Below are 23,498 nucleotides of genomic sequence, written 5' to 3' on the forward strand. Positions count from 1 at the left end.
TGCAATTAAAAGAACATAGCATCGCTTCTGTGTTATTTTTGCTAAAGATTGCTAACTTAAGTTTAATTACGAAGAAACATCAGACCCACCCAAACTGAGGGACATTCTACAAAATAACTGTAATCTTCAAAAGAGCCAAGGCCATTAAAGTTAGGCTGAGAAACTGTCCAGACTGAAGTTCACAACAGAGATGTGACAGCTAAAGGCAGAGGGAGATTCTGAACAGAATCTTTTGCAGAAAATACATTAGAAGGACACCTGGACAAACTTGAATGCAGTCTGAGAGTTGGGTGGCAGCAATGTATCCATGTTAATTTTCTGATATTGTAATTGTATTGTTTCTGTGGAGGAGAGTGTATATAGGAGTGTATAAACATACATATATTTGCTACTTAGAGGTGATAGGGTATGAGGTCAGAAACTTAGGAGAACAGTCCTTTTGCTGGACTTCCAACTACTCTACAATTGTGGTTGTTTCAAAAAAGAATTTTTTTTAATGAAAATGAAAAGAGCAACTGGTCCAAGTAGTGTTGGGATCTTTGAGAACAAGGTCAAAGCTGCAAGGGCTGGCCACAGGAATCGTTACCCTCCCCCAGGAAAGCACTGAGATATTTTCCACAGCTGAATATCAGATGTTTATTCTTTAGCTTCCTACTACTGCTAAAATCTATTTCATAATTAGCTCTTCTAAAAACCAATTTTTATTTCACAGAAATTGTAGCCTTTAGTCATTCACTTTGAAATGTCCAGTGCTAAGGATGAGGCTGCCCTTCCGGGCACAGCCTGGACAACCAGGCGAGGCGGGCCACACGAAGGCTGTCCTCCCCACTTGCCACCCCACACAGAAAGCTGCAGACAACTCGGGGATCACCTCTGCAAAGCCAGCCAGGTTGTCCGAGTCAGCTGAAAGCCAAGAACACTGTACTTGATTCAAATTACCAATTCAGTATTGTACTGTACACATCCAGCATTACACATGCTTAAAACAATATAAGTATGCATAATGAATGACACATCAGGTCTCACTTTTAAAGTAAACTAGAAGCAGGCAACTACAAATTTTAAAACCACTGAATAATCCCATTTTACCTAAATTGAAAACGTTGTCACATACACATTGGCTGTTTCAAAAACCTTGGTCATGCAAACAGGACATAGAGAAAATATTTCAGCTAAGAATAATCACATGTTACATGTACTTAAGAATCTTTCCAACTGAATCAAATTCAAAGGAAGACTGTCTTGAGGGGGCCAGGGCCAGTCTCCAGGCTGAATGGTTTCTAGGAGAGGGAATCATGCAGATGTTTCCTGACACATCTGGGCTTCTTCACAAATCCTGAAGGTACAAATGCAGGCAGACCCACTCTGATCCCCAGGGTGACTTCAAACTCTGGGGGCAAGAGCACCTGGTTGTCCTGGCTCAGCAGAGTCTCTCAACTCTGGGAATCCCAACCTGTCAAGCCCAGAGGCAGCAGCACGGCCGTGGTTTGGCAGCGACCTCCAAGAACTGCAGCCTTCGTGCTGAACCGATCACGGGCTCTACCCCCCAGGACAGTGCTTGACAACGATAGATGGGTTTCTTTGTTTGCAATTTTAACATGAGCTACAAAAACAGCCTAACTTGTGATTAATAGCACCATGAAAACATAGAGAATGGTAGAAACCAGTATCATAAAATGAAGTCACTTTTGATTCTAGACAATGCTTCCTACCCCTAATGTCAACGAGTCAGCAAAGTAAACCATTTTAACTGAATTTGGGGAAATAAGATGTCATTCTGGAGTAAATATGCTTGTTTATGGAAAATGTAGGCAAGTTATATTCATCAGGCTGCAGCAATATATATAATTGAGCAGCAGAAGGAAAAAAATGTAGATGCAGCTCCATACTCAGAGTGTCTGTCAAATAGTTACGTGGAAGTATTTTTAAAAGGAAAATTGAGGGCAGAAGAAGGCTTCTAAACTCTGGGTGCAGTGATCAACTGGGGTTCAGAAACTGGGAGAAGAGAGCTGTGTACGAAGGTACTAGTATGCTATAGTTACGCGTCCACACCTTAAAATAAAATAACTACAGATTTGAAACATCTCCCTCCAGTGTCTGAGTGGAAAAGAAATGCTCATCCCTATGGGAAGAAGAGGTAGTCTGTTAGTGAAATGCAGACAGATTCTGGCCTTCGCCTGCCCATTTGCTTTGCAGATTCAATACCCTTGGCATCTTTGAAACATTTTTGTAGATGTGTTTGTTTTACTGGCTGGTGCATTGCTAGAAGCAGATGTGAAGACAGGGATTCCATCCCAGTGAGGTCTGTTTGTTGAGCACACATGAGCGGGGCTTTCTATAAAGCTAGTCGCGAGAGGGTATTTGTTTTGAGAGAACCCAACAGTACTGAGGCAGTCTGTTAAAATCCCTGCGGACTGATATAGTCACTGATCCAGATTGAACAAAACACCAACAGGAGACCATATGTAGTCAAATCAAGTCAGACTGTCTGTGGTCCAGGACGTGAGGGAATCTTGCACTTCAAGTTGGAGGGAACTGGCCGATGCGGTTCATGCCTGGGTGCCAGAGAGTTCTATATTACGGGTCACATCTGTAACAAAAATTTAACATAAATTCTTAAAAGGCTCTCCATGTGCCAATCCCCTTCAATAAGCTTTCCCTTTTCCTCTGCCTCTTGTAAACACACACGCATATACATACACGCAGACATGTACCTCATCCAAATTCTTTATTCTTCAAGACTGAGCACCAGCTCCACATTTTCTGTGGCGTTTTACCCGTCCCACTCCTGACTCCTATAGCAGGCTTTATCTGCACTCTACATTTTGCAATTAATTGAGTATTTTTGACACTATTATGTGACTCCACCCTCCACGCAAACATCTTACCTCTCCCAATGGCGTTACAAACTGAAAACAAGGACTGTCTTAGATCTTCCCTCCCTCTCTACCCAATACACATTACTCAGCACAGTGCTGTTCACACAACAAATACTTGACAGAGGTGCTGAGACATGCTCTGCCTGGTACCTGTAGTGCTTTCAGAATACAGGAGAAAGATGCTGCCTACCCTCAAGAAGCTTTCATTCTGGCCATTTGCAGTTCCTGTTGGTTTACGTGTAATTGCAAGATAGACGCTAGGCTTGGTGGGTGGACTGTGAAACTGCCAACCTCTGATTCCAGCAGCAGTTCGGGTGGACATTTCTGCCTACGCTGGCAGTTCTAGCACAACAGTCCCACCATGCATTTCTCTGCTTTTCTGCCTCAGGGCTTGCTCTGAAGGCTTGAGAGCAGGCTCATTGTCTGCACAGAGCACAGCTCAGAAATAAAGATTCATGCACCCTGCAGGCATGGGAGCCAGTGGATAAATGCCCCACTTGCCAGCCTACAGAAGAACAATTCTGGGAGATGTCTGTACACTTCTCAGGGGTCCTGTGGCCTCTGGCTGAGATCTGAGTAATGCAACCTGCATTTGGTTTTTCCTTCTTGCCTGTCTCACTCTCCCTGCTCCCCCACCCCTTCTTCCTGGGGGCACCTTCCAAATAAACTACTTGCACCCAAGTCTCTGTCTCGTGGTCTGCTTTCAGGGACCCGAAGTAAGACAGACACCTTATTATGAGCACAGACATTGAAAGAATGAAAGATTCTTTTCTTTCAATAGCAAAGTAATGAAACACAAGCTCTTTCAAGTGTCAAAGCTATGATATCAACAATCGCGGGAACCAAAGAATCACCGAACACCCTGGGCATCAATTTCTTTCATCTTAAAAATGAGGAGATGGACAAAAGGAACACTCATCTCCTTTCCATGCTGTAATTCCATGACTACAGATGCTGTGTGCAGCCCTTGTATACAAGTCCTTCGCCACGGAGTGGTGGCAAAAATGCAGTGGCTTCTTTCTCGTGACAAGCCTCCCATTAGTGCAACCTTAGAAGCGTAAGATTTATTAAAAATGGATACTTCTGACTCCCTGGGGTGCTCCTTAGCTTGAGAACACTCAAGTTGACAACACTCACACTGAAAGGAAAAGGTCAAAGTCCCACTTAATTAACCTTCCATGGCCATCCAATTTCTCATGCACATTCTTTACATCGAAATAACATCTTCACCGATTTCTCCTTCTTCCCCTTGGGAACACCTGCCTAGATCTTTCTTCCAAATCTCAATTGAAAATCTCCCTATCTCTGTATCTCCCACAGTGCCTCACTCAGTAATACACTTAACTGATACTCAATAAATCTCATCGTATGACTTAATGAACTTTTTAACAGGGAAGACTTGGAATCTCCCCATTTTTATAATATCAGTGAGAAAATCGCCTTGCTACAATAGTGGTTTGTGAACTTCTGGGCTATTTTTAATAGTGGTTTACAAACTTATTGTTTATTTTCAATGAACTGGAGAAAGTAAACTTGCATCTAAAATTAAAATTTGTTTTTGTTTTTTTTTTTACAGAAAAAGGTAAAATTCACTCTTAGAGACATTTTCTCTTCCTTTAAAAATTAAAATTTTAGACGTCATGTAAAGAATGCTCTTCCCTTCCCAAACCCCCACAAGTTGCTGTACCTGCGAGTCTAGGCTTCTTCGCGGTGTTCACTGCAGCCATGAACATGTACTCACTGTTAGGGTCGTGCACGCTGGAGCGGTACTTCTGCAGGAAAAGTCAGAAACATCGTTTGTCCTCTGCCCTTCCCCATCTCCGTCCCTGTGCTCTGTGTGTGTGTGTGTGTGTGTGTGTGTGTGCTTGTGACTGCTGTCTACTCTTTGTTGAAGCGGTATCTGACAAAGTGTTATAACGTGACTTAGCCTCCTAACTTTTGGCTAAGTAGGAGAACAATATGAAAATGGCTTTAAATAAAAAGACTCTGCTGAACAAGAGTCTTTTCTCATTTATGCCTTTACTGTTCTTTCCCTAGTAAATGTAGACCATGGGGCCTCATCTCACTCTCCTCCTTCTTTATCTCACTTTTCAAACTCCCTTCCAGCACAGCTGTGCATACTGGCCGATGATCACACTGGGGATGTACCTGAGGATGCTAACAACCTTGCCTAATACAGAGAATGGTGTAAGTTCTTTGACTGAGAATCTGCGTTGGGAAAGACTAAAAGAATATCCCCCAGCACAGAGAGATTTTTGTTGTTATTATTGTTATTGTTTTATCTTTCTGCACAGCTTTTCAGTGGTTTTCTGTAAAAGCGAGGAGTCCTAGTAACTTACCAATTAAAGAAGCTGGCAAGGTGGGGGAGGGCATAGCTCAGTGGTAGAGTGCATGCTTAGCATGCATGAGGTCCTGGGTTCAATCCCCAGTACCTCCATTCAAGATAAATTAATTAATTAACTTAAAAATTAAAAAATAAAAGAAGCTAGCAAGTTCCTTCTCAACTACTGATGGCTCCTTATAAGACTTCCTCACTGATTGGTTTTTAATTAACTAGTTGAGGAGAACTTATAAGTAATACCTTCATCTGCCCTGACTCTGGAAACTTAGAATCAAATTTGTAGTCCACATGGAATAATTTTTAAAAGTCAGAAGCATCTATTTTTACATTGTAATCTTCCTCCTGCCTTTTTGTCTTTCCATGACCCCAATTTCCTCATCTTTTTTGAATGATAATAATAACATCTCTCTCTGTAAGCCACTGAATTCTTTTTGGAATGAAGCAGCTATGAAGTAAATAAGTTTCTGTTCCAAGTTGGTAGTTTAATTCAGAGGCAGATCTTGAGGACAAGAAAGCGTCTACCTGTTGATCAAATTACTCTGGCGGGAACAATACGTACTTTGATGAGTAAGTAACTGCTGATATTCCTCAGTACAGCGGGGGCAAGAGAAGATCAAGGTTGCTCACCTTTTTTGTAAGCCAACATGTAAGGACGAATCCAAAAATGTAGACTACAACAAAAGCTGCACATCCTATGGGTAACCAGAACTTCAGCTGGCAACAAAGCTGTGATTCTAAGTAGGAGAAAAGATATGGGTAAGGAAAACTTCAGAATTAAATCTCTTCTGTCAGTGCTGAATCACAAGTTCATTTAAAAGAGCTATTGAATCAAGTGAAGCTTGTCTTCATTACAATCATGAAATCCAGTAAATCGTAAATAAAAAACATCACCTCAGTATGATAGCAAGGATCCAAAAACTAAAACCTAAAAGACTCTGTGCACATATGTGTTTACAAATGTGATTAATGGAAAAGACTTTGCAGTCTATATTTTTGCAAAACAGTAACTAGGAAAAATAATGTTATAAAACTATTGTTTTCAATCATTTCACTTAATTCCACAAATCCGCAAACCAAAACCTTAAATTGTGAGTGAATAGAGGGATAGCCATTAAGCCTTGGGTTTAGATATTTGTCCTAAATTTTTCCTGAATTCTAATAGTATATGTGTTTTAAAGACAACATGACATATTTCTAATGATTAAATTGCATATTACTGATTAATATTAATTATTTTTATTATTAATAAATACCTTTGCATATTTCATCATAAATTATTGCCATCAATTGTACCAAAATGAACTCTGGTGCAAAAGATACTTATTTTTTTGTTTTCCCTAATGAGAAAAACAGTTAAAATGCATGTGTACTCATAAGTTCAGAAGATGAAAAAAAGTCTTACCGTAAATATTCAAATATTCTCTGCTTAGAATATCTATATGAAAAGGAGGAGGATCAAAAATTGATAGTTTGCAGATGTAATAGCTGGCATGAGAACTATCCAAGTTATACAGGAAAAAAGAGACACTGTTATTGGATAATTCAAATTGACAGAAGTTCGGATTCTTAATGGAGACCGTGTTTCCGCTTTCCTGTGTCTTACTGAGCTCACAGAGCGTGTTCTTCCCTTTCAGCAACTGCATTTTAAATTGTCGGACAATATCAGGGTATTTGCATAAAATCTGTACACCTCCATTGTGAAATATAAACATCTCAGACTTGGCAGAATCATTGAATTCTCCTGGATAAAAAAATAAAAAGAAAACAAAGCAAAAGTGACGTTTTATGATTTCTTGCCTTAATAATTATATTTGAACACAAAAATAATCTCTTCTCTTCCTAAAGTCACTTTTATTGCATCAAAACGAAAGGACTTCACAACCAAAAAATAGAACATGAAGGTAAAATTGTGCCTTAGGAAAAAAACCTAAGCAGAGACTTGTTTGTATATATGAATATATAATATGCAATATATTAAATAATGTATTTGCATAGGATGTACCAAACAGAAATGATTCTTACCCTTTGGCAGATTTCATATTGGAGACAGATGATAAGCAAGTAAATATACAGTAATACACCATAATTCATGCCAGGAATGTAGTACAATTCAAATAAAGGTGGTTGGGCTGTAATTTTGATTATAGAATCAGATAATGTCACTTTGAGAAAGAGACTGAAAATTGGAACTGAAGAAGGATTAGCACCTTAGTCAAATAATGAGAGAGCTGGGGAAAGACGTGTAGTTGAGGGGGAAAAAAAACTTTTTAAAGCACAAAATAGCTTTAAAAATGAATAATGATATATAAATATATATTTACAATACTCCTTCCTGCTAGAGAGCAGAAGAACAGATAAATCATTTTCAAATGATAGAAACGTGTCTTCTCTGAACCTCCTTCATTGAGAACTGAATCAAAGTCTGATGATAAAAGTCCTAGCCCCAGACTTTTGTTTCTTTTTTCATTTTTTTAAAATAAATTTTAAGCTTATAGGAAGCCAAGGTTGTTTTGGGGAGCTACAAAGAGATCACAGAAGGAAGAAACTGAAATAGTCTTGGCCTGGTTGCAGATTCCAAGTTACTCAATTATAAGTTCAAACTATTCTTTGCCTTCCTTTTTTCTTTCTATTACTTCTTTTCTTTTTTTAATGTGACAAAGTTTCATGCTGAAATTGGGAAAAAATATTATTAGTTTAAAGTTTGAAATCCCTGTTTTTATTCTTGAGAAAACTATGTAACAAACTCAAGGAATTTTTAAGGGAAAAAAATTACCTAGTCCTTCCATTCTAGTGAAATAGAAATACTATCTGTGCCTTTTTGCTCTTTATCTTCCAGATCATTATTTTATACGGGAAACATGTTACTTTGTGTTCTCTGATTGTCATTTAATGTTATATCATAAACATTCCATTTTTTACATAGTCATCATAATTATCTTTTTAAATAACTATATAAAAGGCCATAATGTTACTCTATCATAATTTGTTAAAGCATCCCACTAATGTTGACTGTTGGGGTTATTTTCAGCATTTTGACTTTTATGTAAAAATTTGACATGTGGTCATAATGTCTAAAAACATTATAACACTATGCACTGCAATGTTGCTTTCAGAAAGAACTGTCCCACTTTACCACAGGGCTAGCATTCTACAGGAGGATTCAAGTGCCACAACCCTGCTTCCACTAGTGCATTATTTTATTTAAGATTCTCCACAAAAGATTGCTTCTTTTTCTTAATATCTCTAGGCTTTAATTCATGTCTCTCATATTGCTAGGGAATAGATTTTCAAATTGGAGATTTGATTGTGAAAATGCTCACAAGTGTTCTAGATTTCAGATATGGCAGTCTAGATTATTTAAACCAATTCCCATGCCAAAACAACTAAAAATGCTGAATGAAATGTCTAAAAATATTAATTTAAAGGATTATAAAGAGCTGAAAAAAAAGGGAAGAGAGATTACTAGGTAAATTTGAAGAACCAGAATCTAGAGAGATAAATAGCTTAGAAGTTGCTCTTACTCTGAGAGCATGTGCTGTTCTCCCAGATTCAAACTTTTGTCTCAGTTCTCAGAGTCTGCAAGTGAGAAATCTATTAAAAAAAAAAAAAAAAAACAACTCTCCTCCATAATCTGAGATCCCAAAGGGTTACATCCTTAAAATACAGGTAAACCAGCCTTCATGCAGACTATAGTCCACCTTGAAAGCACTTCAATGGTCAAGAAAATCTCAATAATTAAACTTTGTTTTAGGTGATTTTAGGTTATTATCACCTCTAAACTTTTGAAAGTGAGAATGTAAACTATTCCAGGAAGAAGAGATTTACATCATAGGCCTTAAATCATATCTACAAATAATACCTAATTATAATGACAAACACACCATAAAAAATAATCAGACACCAAGAAAACAAGACAACAGAAACACAGACTACAAAAACAAATACACAGTCATATACTTAAATTTTCAGGTCCCTAAGATAAGACAACTGAGCTTTCTATGTTTAAGGAAATAAAAGACAAACTTGTAATAATATCTATCGAGAACAGGAAACTAACAAAAAAAAGTCAACTGGTTTGAAAAAGAACCAACTAGAACTGGCAAAAAGCACACCAACTGAGATTAGAAACTCAATGGAGAGGTTAATAGCATATTAGATAAGGAGACAGTTGATGAACTGAAAAATTAGGTTAGACAAATCATTCAGAATGCAAATTATAATTCACAGATTCAAGAATCCCAACAAATCACAAGCAGATTTGTTAAAAAAAATGCACATCTAGACATATCATAATGAAAATCTTAAACGCAGCCAGAGAAAAGAGACTGATTACCTTTAAAGAAGCAACTGTTAGACTGACAGGTGGTTTCTCAATATCAACAATAAAAGCCATGATACAGTGGAATTACGTCTTTCATCTTCAGTGTGCTAAAAGAAAGTGTCAACCTAAAACATTTTGTCTAGGAAGATAGAGAAGGTATACGTAACCTGAAACGTTAATAAATGAGGTATGTATATTGTGAGTTCTTGCATAATGACTAAACAAATACAAACATAACAGGCAACCTAAATGAATATCTCAAAATTCAGTATGCTGCCTCTGTATAAAGAGGAGGTGGAGTTGGAATCAGAAAGGAAAACTCCGAGCGGAGAGGCTTCTGTGTGCTGACAGGGTTTTACTTCTTGACCTGCGGTGACTGTAGGAATAAGGTAATATGCTTTGTAATTACTCATTACATCACACATTTATGTTTGCTCACTTTTCTGAATAGATGTTTTGTTCTAGAATAAAATAGTTTTCAAAGTATACAGAAGAAAAATAATGCTTTTTTTATTTTAAAGACAGAGGGAACAATAAAAGCAAAATGCATAGGGAAAAAACTGATCGAATGAGAATGGGTCTAATCTACCTTGGATTAAAATGAAAGGTGTTTTGCATGCGGACCTCTTTGTCTGGAAGTAATTCTGTTGCACTACTATTGCTTTGATGCTTATGTCTTCACTGCCTGTTGCAGAAGATAACATCAGTGGACTGGTTCACGGTTCCTTTAGAAATGCTCACAGCAAATTTCCCAAGGACTTTAGAATGGCAGCGTGTAAACCACAGAGAGATCTTGGAGCAAAAGTGGCTGCGGCCACCTCGTGTGTACACAGACACAGATGCATTGTCTTCTATTTCTGAAGATGGTTTTGTCAGCAGCTTTTCTCCTTTTGTGCCCATACTATGCTATACTATACTATAGCCCAACACAAGATGAAATATCGTGATTGGAGGTGCAGGGTGGTGGAAGTGCGATGCAGTAGTTCCCAAGGAAACCAGAGGAAAATTCTGCCTTTGCCATTAGCAAGTCTCTGTGACAAGGGTACCGATCTGGATATTAGTCTCTTCATCTATGAAATGAAGAAGTGAGACCAAGACATCTTAAAGTTCTTTTCAACACTTACTCTCTGCAGATTCAGGATGAGAACATATCCAGATGAGACCGTGAACAATCAAGAGTTATGACTTTGCTGTTGGGTCCTCCAGAGGAGAAACCATGTTTCCATAATCCTCCCTCTGTCCCAGCATCTTACTGGGCTATTCCAGGAAGTCAGGAGAAATGAAAATAAATGAGACTATCTTCTTGGCCCATAAAAGCATTTAGGTATGACTAGAAGACGACCTAAGTTTTTCTTGAGTGACAGTGCCAAGGGTGTGGCCACTGACACCAAAGAAGTAAACTGGAGAATCCAAAATGTCATTTCTATCGGGCACTCTTAATTATTCAAATTATTCTTTTTAATCTAAAAACTGCCTAGGTCATTTTTTTATTATTAAATGTGGTCATAAGAAGCCAGACTCAAGTTTAACATACTCAATGCTTAAGTTTTCCATCTGGACAAACATTTGACAATTCTTAGTCTGTTATTTGAATGTTTTCAACTAAAGAAATCAGTTATGACATTTAATCAATTGCTTTATAATTACTTTGGCCCCTGTGGGACAGATATACTCAAATACCTAATCACAAGTTCTCTTTAGCCTTTGATGACATTTGAAATACAGTATCAAAAGAAGATCATTCCTGTAACCATGACTCAAGCATTTAAAGGATAGACAATTTAAGGAATATCTGAATACCTTAGTTTCTTATAACTGCAGAAGCAGCTGGAATATTTTCTCTGCCTTCCCTGGATGTTCTTATCTCCAAGTCTAATATCCAACCAGGAGTGCTGATGTGATAGCATCAATTTTTATAGTCAGTGTCTGTTTTGACTGGGTCTCCAATCTGGTCAGTTCCCCTGCCATACCAGTAGTTGAGAATTGTGAGTGTTCCCCTCATCAGTCTCTTTCTTCTTGCTCTTTCTTCCTTTCTATCAAGCCTCAATTTTCTTCACATACTACCTTTTAATATCAAATCATCCTCCAAAATATCCTTCCTCATACACACTGTCTGTACATGTTTCAGACATCCTGTAAACACTTGCCTTCACACTTGTGTTTCCTGTAACATGATTCAACCTCTGCCCAGCATCATACACAGTCAAACCTGGCAAGCTTCGAAATGATACAGCAAGTCTCAGTTTTCCACGTACAGATAACTGATGGCCCAGACAGATTAGATTATTTGTCTGAAGTCATACAACTTCTGGAGCACATGAAAGATTTGGGGTACAATCTGAGGTTGAAGTGCCACTAGCAACAACCAAGGGAAATGTAATGGAAGCAGACAACCACAAGAAGCCAGAGAGTGGTCACTACAGACTGAGTCTTATGGGATTTGTCTACAGGAAGAAAGTCTAATTTCCTGTATTTCTGTTTTGTGTCCAATAGAACCTGTCTGGGCTTCTCTTCCATCTAAACTGCAGTTGGTCCAAACCAGCATCATCTCTCTCTGGGACTGCAGGAGCAGTCCTAATTTTCTGCTCTCACTCATGCCATTGGACCATCCACAACCCTCAAGGAAGCCAGAATAATCTTCTTTCATCCATAATCAGATGGTGTAATCGTCCTGCTTATAAAACATCCATCTCATCTCAGAATAAAAATCTAATTCCTGATCCTTGTTTCCATGACCTGCATGATCTACCCAAGCTTGCTAACATCATTTAGACCAGTCACTCACAGCACTGCAGTCACATTGCTCTCCTTTCTATTCCTCAAAGCAAGAAGCTGGTCCCCAGGACTCTGACTTTGTTGTTTCTTTGCCTGGAATGTTATCTCTGATTTTCACATGGCTGCTTCTTACTTCTCCAGTACCCACTGAACCACTCGGGCCAAAGTACACAGCAAGTCGTTTTCTAGCGTATTACCTGAGACAAAGTACCACCGTCTGGTTTATTTGTTTACATGTCTGTTGTCTTGCTGCCCTACTATAATGTAAACTTTAAAACCAGGGACCTTTTTATTTTATTCACTATCCTGAGTATCTACAATAGTACCTGGTGTGTTGTACATCACAATAAATATTTACTGAATGGATGAATGGATGGGCAGATGGTTGAATATGTAGATCTCAGTGATATGATAAGTCTGGGGGGATAAATCATAGACTATAGAATATAAGCACCAAAAGGGCTCTTAGGAATGATCCTGTTAAACCTTTTTATTCAAAATTTTACATCTAAATTTGTCAAACTAAACTGTGGCCAGAAAAGTGAGTATCTTGCCCAGGATTACACAGCTTACAGCTGGGACGTGATCCTAAGGTTAGCAATGGTATGTTGCCTTTCTTCTGCACACAAGTACGTGCAAATATACAATCAAGCACAAAAGACACCTCTTCAACTAATGAACATATCTGCCTGTGCTTTAAACAAGCAGGTTCTTTAACTATTCTAAGTATCCACCGGGTCCATAAAGACTTGCTTAGATGATTGAAGATTTTCTTAGCTCTTTTGTGTCTAAGGAGGGGAAGACGACAGGTTTAAATCTAGTTGATTATTTGCATCCTCCAGAGAGCAGAACCATTAAATTTGCCCAATGGATGGCCAGGACAGGTGCCCCTGGACCAATGATTGTTCTAAAATGTCCAGATGTTTTGTAACCACAGCATACTAGTGATTTGTAACAGAAACGCCATGCTATAACACTGAGCACTTAATGCATTGTTAAGAACACAAAAAGGAATGTGTTCTCTTGAATCCTGGTGCTGAGACTTAAAATCTCTATATTAAGACTTCATTTTTGTTTTTCTACCACATCTATTTACTTCTTGTTGGTATTCCTGGATTATAAGTACTCGAGAAAACAAGTACTATATCTTAATCACATTGATTACCTTGTCTAAAAGTTACAATCTTTCCAATAGAGCTTCTCCAACCTGTGAACTGCTGATAACTATGATTTTTATAACATTATTGTTGATATCAATAGACTGTTTCAAGACTAAAATCAGAATCTTCATATTAGATGATTTCTCTAGATCTTCAAAATTTTAAATGACAAAAGCATTTGTATCTCCTTTTAGGGGAGCTGTTAAAAAAATTCTCTGAAGAAAAGGGTCATTCACCTGAGAATTGTACTATGGTTCAGAAGTTTATTTGCAAATTGATTCTTTTAATATCTAAACTATTTCATTTCTTCAGTGTAAGGTTGTCTTGCTAGAACCCATCCTGCCAGGACTCTTTGTAAGCAGTTGTATGATAACCTGGTTGAAATTTTTTTTGGCAAAAGCACTCAGAAAACCCACACAGTACAAGGGGTGTGAGACAAATCAGCAATTTGACTTTATTCTCCTTAACTCAGACTTCTAACCACAAACCTCCACAAAGGTCTCAGAGTGATAGAAAGATAAGATCTCCTGAGTTTGCAATTATTGATAGTGCTTATTAAAAATAATTTCTGTAATCCAACACTGATAAGCTTTAACTTAGCACAGCACATGAATGTGCAGGAAGAGGCGACGTTCTAAAAACTGCAGTGCTTATATTAGGGTTTTGTTACATTTGATCTAAGAAACTCTGGCCTTTAAAAAATATGCTTTCTACCACTTTTTTTCACTTTTCATAAAAGCGCTGTCATTTCTTGTAAGTCTACTAGCTGAAACTTTTAGAGTCTCAATTAGTGGATTTTTATAGATGCATCATTTCTATATTTACATTATTATTCAGAGGCATCCAGAATCTAAAGTAGGGATTGAAATCATTAGCAAGGGTAGGCAAAATAAGCCTAATTTAAAGTCCTAAGTATTTGCAGAAAGGGAAGGCAAAAAAGTGTGAAGAGAAAAAGAAGAACCTCAAAAAAACCAAGACTATACACAGGCGTGCACACACACGCACACACAATGTGTGAATTGTTTTTATTCTCAAAGGAACTCTGCAGAGAGGGTTAAACAAACTTTGGAGCTCTAGAATGTATAATTTTTTAAAAAATGAAAGATCGATTTTCTTCTAGTAAAAACTGGTTTTATTTGTGAAAATGGAAAAATTCCAGAGGTGTTATTAAAACTTTGTAGCAATATTTACAGAGTAATTAAAATAGATTCTACACTTTACTCTAGTAACCCACAGTTTCATCTCCAGCCACACACATCCTCAGCTCCAGTCCCTTATTTCCAGTTTCCTTTCTGTATCTGTATCTGGATATCCCCTGACACATCAAGAGTAACATTTCCAGACTGAACTTAGTATTCACTCACCAAACCCAAGTCCTTTCCTTCAAGGAGTCATGAGACTGACCCTTAGACCTTCAGAATCTTCCTCATTTCTCCCTCTGTCTGGCTGTCCTGCTCCAATAGGTCTCCAAGCTTAGTTGACTGTAGGTCATGAGTGTCTCCTGAATTCAATTGCTTTTCTCCATTCCCATTGCTAGTCCAGGACCTTTTCCCTCATCTGTGGAAGCATCTTCTCGACTAGCCTTCTCAAGAACAGTCTCTCTTTCCAAATCCATCTTCTATGCTGCTTCCAAAATTGTGTTTCGAAAAAGCATTTCACTCCCCAGTTTAAAAAATCTCCATTACATTGTTGCTTATGAGATAAAGACAAAAAAACAAAAACCTAAATTTTCTTGGCATGACACAAAATCCTTTCACAACTTCCTAGATCGTATATGTTAAAGCTATACTGAACTTTGGGGCCAAACTTTTTACATTGTTACTTCTGTTCCCATAGACTAGAATATCCTATTACCCCTTTATCTGCTTAGAAATCCTCATTCATTCCTCAAGAATCTTTTTTTTTTTTTTTTTTTTTTTTTTTTTTTGTTGGGGGTGGTAATTAGTGGAGGTACTGGGGATTGAACCCAGGACCTCGTGCATGCTAAGCAGGCACTCTACTGCTGAGCTATGCCCTACCCCCAAGAATCAGTTTAAATTGGTCCCTAAGACCCAGACATAGACTCCTATCTCTATGCTCTCAATGAAGCTTTGTTTATACCAACATATTTATAGTGTGCATAAGCTTAGATCATCATTATTTTTGTCTGTATTCCTCATTTAACCATAAGCTTCACAAAGATAAAGACTGAATCGTGGTCACTTAAATAATCCCAGGACCGGGAGTCTATTAGAAACTCAATAATAACAGATGAATGAATGAGTAGAAGAAGAAGGAGCCTGAGCATAGTTGGTGAATGCTCTACAACGGAGTGAGGAGATGAGCGAGAAAAACAGAGGAAGAGACCCTGTCTATTGGATAATGGAGAGTATTTGTTTCCAAGTCCAAAAGCAAAGACTCAGAGTAAATGATGCCCAGTCAGTTCTCTGAAGCCCAATAGGTCTAGAGTTATATAAATATCTAAGCTTAAAATCATTGTGTGATTCCCATGCATGTAAGGGTTTAAATGTAATACATGCAATGTAACATCTGATGTTCAGGACAGCCTTTTAAATCAGGTTTTCTATTTTTATCCTTATTTTACAGATGAGGAGACTGAGGCTTGAACAAGATCCAAGGTTATAGAGGCAAAATGTGGGGGAGCCATAATTTGAACCTAGACAATCTGAGACCAGAGTCCATATTCCTAAGGAGCCCCTTAGTGCAATCATGTAATCCAATCCCTAATTTTACAGAAGCTGAAGCACAGAAGCTAAAGAGACTTGCTGAGAAAAAAAGAAGAAATAGAAGAAGAAAAGGCTTTTAATATTAAGCTAGATTTAGGTTATTTTCAGACATTTCTTTTCCTTCAAGATATATTGAGTATAAAATTGTCCCAACTACTTAAAGTAAGATTCACACTGGTGCCACATATGTATTCTATGACTGGAAAGATCATCATACACCAAAAAAATATGTAAAATCATTTATTTGATGTGAAATTACATTGTGTTTAACACACGCGTTTCCCTAGACATCCTCATTCATGAGCAGTTGTGTATTGAGCTGCCCTGCGTACTTGAACCTGCTATAAAGTCTGGATTCTTGCTCTGATGGGGTCTGAATTCTTGATGCATATTCCGTTATTTATCTGCCCATAGAAAGGTAAAAGTATGGATTTACATACACAAGAAATTTCTATCATAGTTAAATAAGTGCAAACAGGAACTACTGACAGATTTTTGCTTTAGTCTTAGTACAAAACGAACAGAACTTGACTTGTGAGTGCCGTAGAGGTTTTATTTGTTGTTGTTGTTATTGTTGTTCATGAATGGATTTTTTTAAAGTGTTGAGCCCTAGAAAACTATAAATGTTAGCTATAAAGAGTTTGATTTCTCATATTCAAAAAATTCCATTTAAATGATCCTTAATTGCTCATTGAAAGGGCCATGTCTGTGGCAACATGACTCAGACAAACAAAAGACTCTGTCAGAACTAGTGACTGACTGACTCAAAATTCTTAAGTCTATCACCTTTTGCAAAGGACAACCTGTTTTTCTCAGCTTTTCCTCAGGCAAATTAGACCCAGGCCTCAGCAGGTTATGAAGGAGACAGAAGAGTTTCATCTCCCCATTTCTGACTCTCTTTTTAAACTCACAAATCTCAGTCTGTTTTGACCAACCACACATGCCAAATTCATGAAAAAGAATTGTTTTTGACTAACAGGTTTCATGTTTGTTACATATTTTCTAAATGCTTAAGTTCCACTTTGCAAAATAAAATTCTGAATTTTCCTAGGAAAGTATTGAATGCCACATTCTTATACTTAGAATGCTCAAAACGTCCAATTTGATAGACTCCATTTATTAGAATAGCAGTAGCACAGAGATCCCATTCATGGAGTAAATGTGGCCTTTTCTTTGGGTATTGAAGGCTACAGATGATTGCTAAATATATATATTTTGAATTTGCAAATCCCAGTAAATCTTTTTATGTATAAAGCTCATATTCTTAGGAGAGGGAGACAGCATAAGCTGTGGATTTTGCTCTGTTTACAACTGTGAATACCGAGGCCAGTTTTTAAAAGCCAAACAAGTCTGTGAATATAACAGTGAGCGAAGCTCAGATGAGAATTTAGGTCCTCCCTACACCACCATATTTTGTTTCAACTGAGAAATGGGAATATGCTGCTAGTACTTTTAAAACTTGTAACTCCATTTCATCTGAGGGAGTTGTTACCAGCAATGGCAAGTTATGAAAGCCAATTTCTTCACTAATGATGAACAAACAATGGTCTCAAGATCTTCCCTGAGAGTGATAGACATTTCTAGAAAGAAGGGGAAAAGACACAGGAAAAGATATGATGAAACAACTACTGAGAGAAAAATATCCTTGAAATTAAAACAAAAACAAAAAACTTAAGTCTGCAGATTGAAAAGGGTCACCCAGCACCAAGCAATGTTAATGAAAACACTCACAGAACTAGGCACATCCTAGTGGAATTCCTGAATTCCAATACTGAAATGAATAGCTTACAAGACTCTAGGGAAAAAAAAAATTTAAGTTACTTGCAAAGGAATGAGAGTCAGACTAGCATGGAACTATTCACCCGCAACCCTACAGGCCAGCAGACAGTTGATGAATACCCACAGACTATTAAAAGAAAAGACTGCTCTTTGGGCGTCCTATTCCCAGAAAAGGTATTAGTCACCCATCAGAGTGAAGGAAATAATGGAAGTCTTCTGATCATTGGATCAGAACAGGGATAAGACAAGAGCAGATGGCCAGAATGATGCTGCCATGGAAAAGAGGTGAAGTGGGTGTAAAGAAAGAATTCTTGAGCCAAGAGAGAAATACTGTCAGAGGAAACTTAGTAATGATCGACAAGTTATTTCAAAAAAACCCATGCATGGGGCAGCGGTGCACTACCAGGAAAGCATGAGAGTGGGAAGAGAACATTTAGAAGTTCTCATGTCACTGGGGGGCTGGGGAGTAAACACATCGGGCAAGGCCATTGTCATTATTTACTTTACTGCAATAATAAATAAATGAACATTCTATCAAGCTGCTCTGAACACGATAATGACTTAGTCAACTAAGAAGTGTGTAGTCAACCTTGGAAGGTTGACTACAAAGGCCCCAGGGAAGGAGGGGCGTTAAAAGAAACTTCATCATACCAACAAAAATAAGAGACTCCTACAACAAAGGAAAATAAATAGAAATAAATACAATATTGAAGGAATAAAATCAATATAGATTTAGCTTGCTGAGTGGGAATGGCCTGAATTCATCTATTGAAAGAAAAGGTGGGCAATGTGGATTTTTAAAAATTCAGTATGAACACTAGAAGGAGGTACTAGGAGGGGCTCAAAGGTTAGCACAGCTCTGCAGCTCCACGGGTCTCGCCCTGAACTCTAGGGAGGAGCAGGTGCTGGAGATGCCAAAGGGCTGTTTTGCCTGAGGTGCTGGAATTCAGGAACCACTGCTTCACTGCCTTGGTGACAAAAGCAAGGCTCAATATTTGCAAAATTGGAGTTAAAATTAAAACCATTCACTTTTCCCATCAGAATCTTGGTTAGAAGGTGCGCGCAGGAAGCCTTCCATAACCAGGCAAATTACCATAAGGGAAGAGATGGTCAGCTATTACAATACTGGGTAGCAAAGGACCAGGTGAAATTTCACACTGAGGTGGGAATGGAGGGTAGAGTAGCAAAGAGTTAGACAGTAGTGTTTCCTGCCACCCTGGTTTAACATTCTAATTCCTTCAGGTCTTGCCTTATCGTTAGCAATGACAAGCATTTTAATAATTTAACTGTACTGATGTACCTAGAATAAACCAGTCAAACCCTGTGCTTAAAAAAAAAAAAGGCTCAAAATGAGCCTAAGGGTTACCCTCGCAGCTCCTGCCTAGAGCACATCATGAGACATGCACATTTATTAAGCACCATCTGATATTGGATCATTCCCACTCCACGGCTTTCAAAGTGGTCTTTCCCAAACCAGAACTCATTAGGTCACCTGCATGGTCCCCATTGCCCAAAGGTCTAGAAAGCGGGTCTTCCAAATGTAGAGTGTCGCATTTTTCCCTCCTTTTACAATGAGGAGCCTCCTGTTTTTCCAGAATCATTAAAAGAAGATTACTTTGTTAAGTTTGACATTGAAATCAACGGAATTTTGGGAATCACCAAGACTTCGGACCTCTTAACTCACCAACCAAATAACAAAACTGATGAGAATTTCTCTCCTTTGAGATTTATGTTATATCCCCACTACTTCAACATGGTGGGAAGGAATGCCAGACATATTTGAATTCTAATCTTGATTCTGCCACTACTTACCGTGTAACCAATCCCTTAGCCTTTCCTGGTCAGAGAGTCTTCAAACATTAACTGAAAGTAAGAATATCTACCTCTTCATGGGATGAAAAAGCCTACATTGTTGGGAGGATTAAAAATATGCCAAAGGAAAGGACCTGCAAGTGCTTGGTTTACTTCAGTTTGGCTCTTTACTTTGCATTTAGAGACTTTGAAAATGGTAATTGCTGGGTAATGCAATGTGATGATGTTTTGTTAGCAGTTTGCTATCTCTGCCTAGCCATTCACGCCCCAGTTTTGCCACCTATCAAATAGGAGAACAGCTTGTCACGTGGCATGGTTTTCTGTGTGATGAGAGGGAACATTGGTTTTATTCAATCAGAATCCAAGATAAATGTCATTGCAAAAGTACAATTTATTCATCAGCTTAGTCTGACAACTAGAAATAATTCCACCTAGACTGGATCTATCCTTCCCCAGTGGTAACACCATTGCTAATTCAAATCCCCTCAGCACAGTATCACCACCATAAATGCCCAGATGGGTTTGGCACACTGGGATGTTTTTTGGCAGTACAAACAAACCCTTCAATGACTTGAACCAATGTTCTTGGGAGAAAATCCAAAATCCTTCAGGTGGAATATATGGTCTGAATGGTCTAGCCTCTGCTTTCCTTTCCAGTCTCCTCTAGCATCATCCCCTACCTCTTCTCTCTCTGTACTCAAGCACATCCACCTTCTTCCAGCTTCCTGACTGACTTCATTCCTTCCTGCCACAGTTCCTTTGCACTTAGCATTTCATAATAGGGAATGTTCTTACCAACCCTCCCACCATTCTTCCCATTTACTCCTATTTGTCCTTTAAATCTCAGCTCAAGTGCTGCTTCCACAGGAAAGGCTTGGACGAACCCAGTCCCCAACCACACCTCCACACCCACTCAGTCTACACAAGCATCTTTGTTACATCCTCTGATAGAACTGAGTTCTGTCTGTAATTGCCTTTCATTCATGGGATGATTTGATTGAAGTCTCTCTCCCCACCATTCAGTTAGCTTCGTGAGGGTAGGGACAGATCTGGTTTTGCTCATCGTTGTACACATGGCGGCTAGCACAGGACCTGCTGCATGGCATGTGCTTGGTGCTGAGTGAATGAAGGGATGAGTGAGTGAATGAATGAATGAATAATCAATTCCGAAGCTATTCATTTGTTGCTCATGCTGCTAAAGGATTTCACTAGGTTGTAGAAAAGGCATAGTTAAATAAGCCAGCAGCCCCAAACTGCCCTTGGGACTGAGACGTAGGCTCTAGTCCCTCATTCCTCTTTCCCCTTAAGGGCATTGGAGCCACCTTGAGACTCCGCAAAATCAAATATTGGACCAATATGCTTTTTTTTTTTTAATTCTTTGGGGAGAAAAATAAAGGCTACCTACTTCTGGTAACACTGCAAAATTTATTTCTAAACAAGATTATATCTCCTAAAAGTTTTACTTTCACATTTCATTTTAATAGAAAATCCCCATTTAGTATAATTCCACTTTGCTTTTTCCCAACCTCAAGAACATGATTCAGAGATAAAGATAAAACAAAAATAATAGAAAATGTATCAAGTAAGAAGCAGCAGAAACATGTATATTAATTTAGTTGTAAGTAGCATGGTTTCAACCATTCAAATGGAGTCTAATATACGCCATCTAAGAGAAAGGACTGAGGACTTTAGAATGTTTTCCGTTTTTATTTTTGGTTTTGTTTTTTTTTTAAATGTCTACCAGGGCTAGGGAAGGTTTTTACGTCATCCACTACTCCTTGGCCTTTTGGAAGAACCCTGACATCAGTGTCAGAAAAAACTCTATGGCAGCCTGGAGTTTCTGACAGAAGACCAACCAGATATGATTAAAATCAAAATCCTTCTTTTCAAAGCCCTTTCATTTTAGTTTCTCCTTCAGGAAGAGTGTCCGGCCCCAGTGCCAGGACTATTTAATTTTCATTCTGTTGACACAAGTCATTTTGCCTTTCATCTTTCTCTGAGAACAGTAAGTCACTCTCCTGCTTTATCCACTAACAGGTAACTTCAAGCAGGTAATTTAAAATTCTAATGGTCTGACGAGACATTCTTCATCTTAAAACAGTGACATAAAGACCCATAGCCGTGGGCTTGGGCTCCTCTGCAGTTGTACTTACTCTCTAGGGAAAAAAAAAAAAAACTTTCTGTTTGATGCCTAACTTTTCTACCTTTGATTTTTCTTTACATTCGCTCGAGTTATAATTTAGTAATAAATATTCAATAGGCCACTTACCTGTAAGAACTTCAACTTGGAAGCAGAGGAGAAAGAAATACCAGAAGTCTGACTTCATGTTTGCCAGAAGCAAAGGCAGCTCTCTCCTTCAGGGCTCGAAGCTGACAGTGTGTTCATGTTCTCACTATTTTCTATTTGCTGGTAAGGAAGTGGGTTTTGTGGGGGTTGATGTAGTGTCACACTTACCATCAAGGTAAGGAGGTGTCTCTTAACTGATGTCAATGGCTCTGTTGCATTTTTGCTTATGGGGGCTAAGTTTAATCCATGGATTTCTGGTGATTTTGAAGACAGAGGAAAACTTTACCCCCATTCTATTTCCAAGAAAACAAGTGAAAGAGACAAGGCAATTCTTTTCACCCTGTTCCTCTGAATCAATAGTTATTGGTAATAACATGATCTAAAATTAACCACATGGCAAAGAGCATACATTTTGACACATTTCTGTCTTATGCTATTTGCCCCAGAAATAGAAAGCCTTTGAAATAAGACAAGAAATAAATAAAATTATTACAGAAATTGAAATGAAGCTATCTGAAGGAGGGGCAACGTAGGAATCTGAGGAAGACTATTTACATGGCGTTCATTGTAGGCTGTAATTTTCCAAGTGATGGGGTCAGTTTTAATCTAACTTAAACCCCGCTTTGCATAGCACACAAGGGTCTGTAGAAATTAGGGAATCTGTACCTCTAGCCTTGGATGAAAGCAAGGAAGTTGAAAAGACTACTCATGGTCTCTCTATCCCTGCAGGGATCTAGAGTACACAATAATAACAGTAATAGTACTATGAATAATTGTGTTTATATATTCATAAATGTTTAATGAAATAATACAGGTTAATGCAAAACAAGTATAAAAATGAATGTAAAATAATGTGTAATATATTAAATATGTATAAAATACAATATGAAAAGAGCTAGTATTATATTTATATTGTTTCACATTTATTTTAGTGAATTATTTATATATATAATATATAATGTTTTATACATGTATTAATTCATTTAATATTATTTATATATATAATATATAATGTTTTATACAAGTATTAATTCATTTAATCCTCTTAACCATCCTATGAGATGGAGATTACTAATCTCCTCATTTTACAGATGGGGAAAACTGAGGCACAGAATGGTAAAGTACCTAACCCAAGTCAGATAGTTAGTAAGTGGCAGTGCTAGAGTTTGGAAAGTCTGGCTCCAGAGTCCTCACTCTTAACCAAGTAAGTGGAACCATTCACACCAAGCCCTGCTGAGCCTCCCATCTAAAGGTCTGAATCAGCTTGCAGCATGCTGGATCCAGGCTGGATTTCTAGGGAGTAACAGGGCAGGATCAACACTCAGCCTGCAGAGCTGACATCAAGATGAGAAGCCGGACAGAATCTGTTGGGCAGGGCAACCAAGGGGTCCATTCATAATGTCCAGGCTCTGAAGCAA

The 23,498-nt window shown here is 38.1% G+C and overlaps 1 protein-coding gene across 1 annotated transcript; it reads right to left on the minus strand.

The window, feature by feature from the left end:
* Nucleotides 1-543: 543 nt before the first annotated feature.
* On the minus strand, nt 544-22,224 carry ICOS (inducible T cell costimulator). The gene is made up of 5 exons (XM_006194278.3): nt 22,063-22,224; nt 6,623-6,961; nt 5,848-5,954; nt 4,567-4,651; nt 544-2,590 (listed from the first exon to the last, which is right to left on the minus strand). Exons 1-5 carry the CDS (start codon nt 22,118-22,120, stop codon nt 2,550-2,552), a joined length of 630 nt encoding a protein of 209 aa, XP_006194340.1. The 5' UTR covers nt 22,121-22,224; the 3' UTR covers nt 544-2,549.
* Nucleotides 22,225-23,498: the final 1,274 nt, after the last annotated feature.

The sequence above is a fragment of the Camelus ferus genome, chromosome 5 (genome assembly GCF_009834535.1).
Source record: "Camelus ferus isolate YT-003-E chromosome 5, BCGSAC_Cfer_1.0, whole genome shotgun sequence".
Lineage (NCBI taxonomy): Eukaryota > Metazoa > Chordata > Mammalia > Artiodactyla > Camelidae > Camelus > Camelus ferus.

Bases quoted from the DNA above. Each gene is read 5' to 3' on its own strand.
- ICOS (XM_006194278.3), bottom strand. From the start codon at position 22,120: ATGAAGTCAGACTTCTGGTATTTCTTTCTCCTCTGCTTCCAAGTTGAA. The intron at 6,962-22,062 runs GTAAGTGGCCTA...TTTTTTATCCAG, and splicing joins CCAAGTTGAAGTTCTTACAG to GAGAATTCAATGATTCTGCC. The intron at 4,652-5,847 runs GTGAGCAACCTT...CTTTTCCTGCAG, and splicing joins CATGTTGGCTTACAAAAAAG to AAGTACCGCTCCAGCGTGCA.